The 8,338-nt window shown below is 52.8% G+C and overlaps 1 protein-coding gene and 1 non-coding gene across 2 annotated transcripts; both read right to left on the reverse strand.

Annotated features, from left to right (window-relative positions):
- Positions 1–1,188: 1,188 nt before the first annotated feature.
- CCDC159 (coiled-coil domain containing 159) lies at positions 1,189–8,171 on the reverse strand. The gene is made up of 11 exons (XM_066345839.1): positions 8,066–8,171; positions 4,870–4,903; positions 4,471–4,559; positions 4,299–4,380; positions 3,930–4,125; positions 3,279–3,346; positions 3,114–3,190; positions 2,661–2,782; positions 2,346–2,428; positions 1,488–1,601; positions 1,189–1,324 (listed from the first exon to the last, which is right to left on the reverse strand). The coding sequence occupies exons 1-11, from the start codon at positions 8,150–8,152 to the stop codon at positions 1,320–1,322; spliced, it is 957 nt and encodes a 318-aa protein (XP_066201936.1). The 5' UTR covers positions 8,153–8,171; the 3' UTR covers positions 1,189–1,319.
- Positions 1,790–1,954, reverse strand: LOC136389994 (U1 spliceosomal RNA). Its single transcript, XR_010748526.1, has one exon. It is a non-coding gene; the product is annotated as a U1 spliceosomal RNA (small nuclear RNA).
- Positions 8,172–8,338: the final 167 nt, after the last annotated feature.

An 8,338-nucleotide genomic window follows, 5' to 3' on the forward strand; every position in this document is an offset into this window, starting at 1 on the left:
ACACATAGTCACACTGCCACACAAGAAATGCATATGATCATAGCCACACATTACATGTGTAAAATGACCCCTCTACACCATCAGAAGAAACACACAACAGCAGCTACACATGACAGTCATATACACACATTCATACAGATACCAAGACAGTCATACAATCACAGCTATAGCCATTGCAATAACACAGCCACACACACACCATGAATGATATCCACGATGACAGCCACACAATGGCAGCCATAGGAGGCAATCTCAGACACACCACATCGACATTCCAGAAACCACACAATCACAGCTATACAGACACACAATGACAGTTACACAACCAAACATTGATATATAATAACAACCATACAATTCCAATCACCCTCACCACCACTGCTTGGCTTCTCAAGCGTGCAGTCCCCTCCCCATACTCCTCTCCACCAGGCCGGTCCCCAAGCTCCAGTTCCCCTCTTCCCCACCTCCACGCTGGACCCGCAGGGAACAGGACCAACAGGCGAGCTAGAGAGAAAGACCGAGGGTGGGAAGCCCCCGAGAGAGGGTACAGGGGGCGCTTCAAGCCCCTCCTCCTCACCGGGTCGAGCCTGCTGCGCCTGAGCTCGGGTTCTGCCTAGTCTTCACTGGCGCAACGGGACGGACAGACTGACTGCTGGCCAGGCTGGCGGACGCACAAATGGAGATACAGTGGGCCAGCCTCTGTGCGCTGCACAGACTCCGCTGCGGAACGGAACGAGGAGCGGAGCCTCCTGGCACCTTATTTGCATAACACCATGGGCGGGGCCTCGTGGGGACTTATTAACAAGATCCGGGGCGGGGCCTCGGTTGTTCTTTGGGGCGGGGCTTGTTGGAATAGATGGGTGGCTGGAATGAAAGATGGAGGTTACGGATGGGGGTATTCTGGGTGAGGGGAAGCGATGAGGGTAAGAATAGGGCAAAGTGTCCAAGGGTGACCCTGGGCCTCCACGCTCCCTTTTTGGGCCTCGGTTTCCCCATTTGGACAGTAGGATCAGTAGGCCAGATAGCCAAGGTCCCCAAGGAAGGAAGGCTAGTGGCTAGTGTGAAACAGCCTGTCTGGGCACTCATATCTGGACAGACCAACCCCTAACCTGTCATATACATATCTGGCCTGAACCTAGGCCCGCATATTCCAAACAGCCCCTGTGGTCTCTATGCCCTCCCCAACACTGGGGAGTAAATGGGAGTGGGTCATTCTCTGGCACATTAAGCAGCAGGAGCAACAGTCCACTGGTGGAGGAGGGTCTTGGCTAGTTTATTTTCTCTCTGAATGGGTCTTCAGGGAGAGCAGTCCCGGCTGCTCAAGCTGTGAGGAGAAAGGATGGGTAAGAGCCGGGTCTGATCCACGGGACCCCAGGGCTAGCAGTCAGGGCACATGAGCCCGGGATGGGAGTTGGGAGGATCCATCCTGTTGGATTCCAGGGCTAGCCAGGAGGGGCAGGGTGGGTGAATCAGGAGAGGATTCACACCTGATGGGAAGGAGCGGCTTTTGCTGAGTGGTGGCTGGGAAGGGTCCTGGTCAGAATCGGAGTCCGAGTCCCAGGAGGTAATTAGAGGGCTTAGGCATCGATGCCCCTTGTAGCCTGCAGGAGGGACAGGTGTCATTCTGGCTTTTCTTGTATGAACTCTGAATGTGTCCGCTGAAAGACCCCTGAATATGTGCCAGTATCCCTTGGTCATATCTCTTGAATGTGACCCAGTGTGAAACCTACACTAAAGTATCACCTCAATAACTCTTGAATTTTACTCCAATGATCTTTTTTTTTTCTCCCAGGGGAGAACGCGAACACAGTCCCCCCATTACCACAAACTATGCAGTCAAGTTTCCCACATTTGGGGAAATCGCAGGGGTCAGCACATCCAGAGTGCAATGGACAAGCCTCGCCCTGGGAAAACCACCTTCGTGATCATGGTATCTCCCCTGCCAGGTAAGTATACCCCAATGATCCTTTAAAAAGACCCCAGTGGCCTAATCTGCGGTGGGCGCAGTGGATAAAGTGTCGACCTGGAACCCTGAGGTTGTCTGTTCAAAACCCTGGGCTTGCCTGATCAAGGCACATATGGGAGTTGTGGCTTCCTGCTCCTCCCTCTTTTCTCTCTCTTTCTCTCTCTCTCTCACCTCTCTAAAATGAATAAAGTCTTTAAAAAAAAAATGACCCTATCTGATCCTGACTGACCCCCAGATGAAACCTCCAGGGACTCCTTAATGTGACCTCAGATTAAAACCTAACAGATATGACCTTAAATATGGCCTCTGAACGTGACCTCCATGTGTGAAGCTGGAGAATGACAACCCCCCTCCCCCAGCATAGCTCAGCCCAACTCACCCCTGAGGCTTGCAGCTCTGAGATGGGCCCCTGAGGACATGTTGAGGCCATCAAAGGAGTTCTGCAGATTGTGCACAGCAGACCTACAGGAAGATGGGATGCTGGGGGTCTCAGCTGACTCTGGACTGCTTGAGGTTGGGGCAGAGGGGCTACTGTGGGGGGGGAGAGCAGAGGCAGAAGGGAGTCCCAGCTGGAGATGGAGGTCTGGACTCAGAGGGCTTCCAGGTTCTGGTGGTCACTATTTGATCAGATGGGGAGCAGGGCGGGGCAGATGAGGGTCAGGGGTCAGAGGTCAAAGAGGGAGCTGGGCATCACCATATGTCACTCAGCTCCTTCTGGAGGTCATTCCTCCAAGAGCCATTGCCTCCTGATGGCATCTCCTCTGTCTCCATCCAGTTGGATGTCTCACACCCCTGCTGCTTCATCTTGGTCAGGACCTGGAGTCCATGGGGAGGGATATGAGAGAAGAGCAGTAGTAATAATAATAATGATGGTGCAAGGTGACCATTACATGGCACTTATGCCAGGCTGCCCTCAAAGAGCTTAACAGTTCATCAGCTACCTCTTCAGATAGGAATATGTTGTTACACCCATTATACAGATGAGAAAACTGAAGCCCAGAGAGGTAAAGAAACTTGCCCACAGTCACAAAGCAGTAAGTGGGAGAACTGAGATTTGAACTAGGCTTTCTGGCTCCAGTCCAATGGTGGAGGTCAGCAGAGATCCCCATATTCCAACTCCTACAGGGTCCCTGTCCTGCCCTCTCACCTTACGGCACTTCACCTGAGTCTTCTGCATCTTCTGAATGTTCATCAGGTTCTCAGTGATCTCCTCCTCCTGTGCCTCTGCAAGGGGAGGGGTCTCAGAGGGGCCAGGCAGCAGAAGGGTAGCGTCCCACCCTACCCCCCTTGGCTGTGGGCTCCAAGTACTCACCAAGCTTCTGATAGATGAAGGTCACCTCCTCCCGAACCAGCTCCAGCTCCTCCCACAGGAATTTCTTGCTGAGGGAATAGCTTAGCCTAGACCCACAGACCCCCACAGCCCCTCATCTGGTGGCCTCTCAATTTGCCCACCTGCCTCCCCAAGCCTCCTCCACCTCCCAAGTTCCTATCTGTTCAACGCCCCACCCCAAGGCTTTGGCCCCTCCCCCCAGCTGCCCACCCACCTTTATCCTCCAATTACTCTTCCCCCACCTCCCCTCCCCAGCCCCTAGTTTTCTCTTCCTGACTTCCAGCTTCCCATTTCCTCAGCCCCTCAATTCCTGGCCTCTATCTCCCCATCTCTGCTCCCTGTTCCCCCATATTCTCAGCTTCTGCCCCCCTCAACCTCCCCACTGCCCAACTTCCTGATCCCCTGGCCTCCCTCCCATCCTACCTCCAGCTTCCTGTTTTCCCTGCCTTCTGGCCTCCCAGTCTCCACCCCAACAACACACTGCCTTCTGTCTTCCTCCTCCTCATCCACTCTTCTCCTGTTCCCCAAGCCTTCCATGATCCCCATGCCCCTTACTCAGGCCTCTCCCATTTTCCTCATCCTGGCCTTCCTTCCCTCTTACAGCTTTCAGGCTTCCACCCTTGCAATACTCACCTGTCTCTGATCTCCTGGGCCAGCAGCTGCAGGCAGTGGCTAGTGCGGGCCCACTGCACCCCCTCACTGTCCCGCAGGGTCTTCTTCAGCTCCTGCAGGCCTTGAGCCAGGGCTCCATAAAGCTCCTGCCGTCCCTGCTCCGTGCCCCACTTTTGTCCCTCCTTCTCTGTCTGGAGGCTTGTGGGGCTCAGCAGTTCTGTAGAGAATGGGAACTTGACTGAGGCCCAACCACACCAAGCCCAGCTTTGAACTCAGCTGGCTCTAGCCTGGCTGAATACTGACTCTGAATCTAGACACCCATTTTACTCACTCTAACTGAGCTGACCCCAATGGCCTCCAGCCTGACCTTGACCCAAGGCCAGTCCTCACCTTCAAGCTGTTGAATCTTGATTTGTTGCAGGCAGCTTTCCTTCTCCAACATGGTCACTGAGTGATTTAGGAACTCAAAAGCCTGTGGGGGAAGAGGTCATGCCTAGAGGTAGGAGGGGAATGGAGGACAGGGATAAGATTACTGGGGGTAGGGCTGGATGAGGAGGCTAACCTTTGTTTGGGCCTGTAGCTGGTTCTTGAGTGACTCCAGTTCGCATCGCAGGAGCTTCTGGGTGTCAGGAATCATCATGGTGGACTTAACTGTAACCAGAGGTGTGGGTCAGCCTGGCTGGGAAGGGTGGGGGCAGGGGTAAGGTCAGGAGAGTAGTCAGCAGAGGCTCAGGGTAGGGGTGAAGTATGGGGGGGGGCAAAGTCCAGAACAGGGATCCACCAAGGCTGAGGTAGAGTCAGCATAGGGGGTCAAGGTCAGAAACAGGCCTGGAGGGCAAGGTCAGGAGAAAGAGCTGAGTGGGCAGCAATGGTGGGGTTCTATGGAGACTGGGGCAAAGGGTTGGAAGTAGGAACCAGCAGGTTGTCCATACACAGTCTTGGTAGGAGGGAGGGTTCTCACCTTTAACTTTGGAAGAGCTGGTCTCCAACGGTTTCTAGGAAATGGGAATATGAGGGCAGTAGAAATTCATCCCTGTGTTGCCTCCTTGCTCACCCCAACCCAGTGTGGGGGTTTAGACATGAGTTGGGTCTGCTGACTTCTGGGTATCACAGACCCCAAGTGCAAGGAAAGCTGCCTCAAAGCACATGTGTGCATCTCCCCTGGCCTGTACATGCTCAGAAGTGCACTCATGTGGCTTGTAACCTACATGTGTGGGCCTCTGGGCTGCCTCTGACAGCATGCACCTGCAAAGCCCTGTCGCTGGCCTGGACTCAAGAAATGGCCTTCCTCCTTAGGGGCAAAGGACATTGACAATGTCTGCAGGCAGCGCCAATAGCACTGATGCATAATTATGCACAATCCCACAACAACCACAGCCACACAGAAACAACGTCAGACACAGCCATGCACTCTTAAGTCATAAGATCCAAGGCATCCACTCCCACCCACCTCAGATACATAACCAGACACAGACACACAGTCATACCCAAAGATTATTACAGACAAGAACCCACTAAAACACACTATCCCACATCCATTCCATTAATTCCCTCATCCATTAAGACATTTTCATTGCAGGCCTGGTGATCACTGGGAGGTATTCTGGGTGTGGAAGACACATGGTGGGAGGGTTCTTGAGGAGGACCTCCCTGTCCCCACAACCCCCTCCCTAAGCCCCACAGCAATAGATCTCAGTGAAGCAGGAGGGGTTTCTCAGGTGGGGGTGACCTTAGTGATGCTCTGATGCCTCTTCACAAGTTCCTGGTCATTACAGCACTCCTGTGAGTCCGGGTTGGGGAAGGGGGTAGACCTATGCGACCAAGGCCCTGAATTCCTCCCTGACATCCAGTCTATACTCTTCACTCTGTCCTCTAAAGCAGCTGGCCCCAAGATCTCTGGTTCTGGGGTCCTGGACCAGTGACCCATGGAGTCCAAGGTCTTGTCTGAGGAAGTGCCTAGGGGTGAGTGAATGAGGGCTTACTGAGGGTCACTCCAGAACACTCCAGCCCCTCCCAGCACCCTAGCCCTGGAGAAGCCCCTCAACGAACCCCAGTACTTGTCACACTTCTCATTAACAAGCACACACAAGTTGGAGGCCAAGGGAGATAAGCAGTAGTAAGGCGCAGAGCAGTCAGGGTCCCGGGGTAGGCCAGCCAGAAGAGGGTCGCTTCAAGTAAGGAGGACAGGAGGCTGAGACCAGCTCCATGTCCCGACACTCCCAGACTCAAAGAGTCATCAGCCCTGAACACAGAACCTCCAGCTATGGTATGATGAAAGATGACCCCAACCCCAGGAGTTGAATTGGGCAGTGAGAAGAACCTAGACCCTACAGGAGAAAGTAAGGCCTCAGAAGAGTCTAAAAAAAAAATCTTAACATTGGGCCCTATGGGAAGGGGCATTCCTGGTAGGAAACAGCATGTGCAAAAGCTTGGAGATGTGGAACTATGTCCTCAGTGATGGTAAATTCAGGGCTGTTGGAGGCAGAGTCCAAGAGGAAGCAGCAGGAGTTTAGCAGGGCACTGAAAGCCAAGCAGGGAGTTTGGACCTGGCTCCCCAGGTAAATTGGAGCCATAGTGTGTGTGAACAGGAGAGGCAGGGCATTCAATAAATATTAGCTGAATTGGGGCCCAGGCCTAGGCTAGGTGAGACTGAGAACAGGAAAGAAGTCAGCTATGTGTCTCATATCCACACACCCCTGCCCTTCCAATGTGGTCAGGGCTGGCACCAATGGTGTCACCTAGGGCAGGGCTGTCTAAAAAAACTTCCAGCCTGACCAGGCAGTGGTGCAGTGGATAGAGCGTCAGACTGGGATGCGGAAGGAACCAGGTTCGAGACCCTGAGGTTGCCAGCTTGAGTGTGGACTCATTTGACTTGAGCAAAAAAAGCTCACCAGCTTGGACCCAAGGTCGCTGGCTCGAGCAAGGGGTTACTCGGTCTGCTGAAGGCCCACAGTCAAGGCACATATGAGAAGCAATCAATGAACAACTAAGGTGTCACAACGAAAAACTGATGATTGATGCTTCTCACCTCTCTGCGTTCCTGTCTGTCTGTCCCTGTCTATCCCTCTCTCTGACTCCCTCTCTGTCCCTGTAAAAAAGCAAACAAACAAAAAAAAAACCTTCCAGGTGAAGGATATCTTGCTCTGGGTCAAACTCAGCCAGAAAGGCCAGACTCTAGGCCTTTCTGTTCTTCTGCCCTTGCTGAACCCTCTGGTGCTCTTCTTCTGCCTAGTCCTTCTAGAAGACTCCTATACACACTTCAAAACCCTACTCAGCATCTCCACTGTAAAAGCTTCCTTAATCCTTTTTTAAGCTCATATTTTCTGAGCACCTCATTGAGTGCTGGGCACCACCCTCAACACTCATTGGGTCTTCACACCTACCCTGTTGCATAGGAGTTATTATCCCCCTCCCCATTGATTTGAGAGAAAAAGAAAGACAAAGAAGAGAAAAACAGAAAGAAGGGAAGGAAGAGAGAGAAGAAGCATTAATTAACTCATAGTTCCATTTAGTTGTGCACTCATTGATTGCTTCTTGTACGTGCCCTAATCAGGGATCAAACCTGTGACCTTGGTGCGCTGGGTTGATGCTTCTTCCACTGAGCGACCCGGCCAGGGCCCACAGGAGTTATTTTTAAGCCTGAAATGTTCTAAAGTACCTTTTCAGGAGGCACTGGAGACCCTGAATGGCTGGGGTTAAAATACTAGCTTCCCAGCTGTGTGATGTTGGAAGAGTTACTAAACCTCTCCATGCCTCATTATCCCCAACTATAAAAATGGGATGTTATACTACCATATTATTGAGTTGCTGTGATGAAGTAAATTAACCCATGCCAGTGCCTAACATACAGTAGTGGAAAACTCAGTGTTTGTCCTTGAATGTCACGCTTGGGGCCTGGGGGCCAAGGAGCTTTGAGAGGATTGGAAGGGGAAAGGGAAGTCCAATTTCTGAGTGCCATTGCAGGCAGAACCACAGTCGAGCCCCCCTCCCGCCCCCCTCCCTCACACTCCCATAGTAGTTGTTCTGCCAGAAGACCCTCTATGGAGAATTCTCGTGGCGAGGGGGCAGGGTCGTTAATTAGCCTGGGGCCACCCCCAGGCTATAAATCCTGTGCCCGCCGGACTCCCGATCCCTTTCCACACCGACCTACCACATACCACCTGTTCATGCTCTCCCATTAGGGACCGCGAAGCCAGTCCCCAGCTGTGATGCTGAAATTTGATCCTGTGGGGACACCATCGCATTAAAATGTGCGGAGCCCAAAGGTAGTCACAGAGAGGGGTGTGGCTGGCACTTTAGCTCCGCCCTCATCGAAGACCTCATTGGCGCCTTCCGCTTCCGCAGATCTTACGAGCCGCCGTGTAATTGGATAAAATCCCAGTGAGGGGGCGGGATTTCAGGCTGGTTTCTGCTAATCTATTAGTCAATAT

Source organism: Saccopteryx leptura, chromosome 1, assembly GCF_036850995.1.
Source record: "Saccopteryx leptura isolate mSacLep1 chromosome 1, mSacLep1_pri_phased_curated, whole genome shotgun sequence".
Lineage (NCBI taxonomy): Eukaryota > Metazoa > Chordata > Mammalia > Chiroptera > Emballonuridae > Saccopteryx > Saccopteryx leptura.

Coding starts and splice junctions, on each gene's coding strand:
- CCDC159 (XM_066345839.1), bottom strand. CDS start 8,152: ATGCGATGGTGTCCCCACAGGATCAAATTTCAGCATCACAGCTGGGGA. Junction 4,126..4,298: donor CAAGATTCAACAGCTTGAAG/GTGAGGACTGGC, acceptor CATTCTCTACAG/AACTGCTGAGCCCCACAAGC. Junction 3,347..3,929: donor GCCCAGGAGATCAGAGACAG/GTGAGTATTGCA, acceptor CTATTCCCTCAG/CAAGAAATTCCTGTGGGAGG.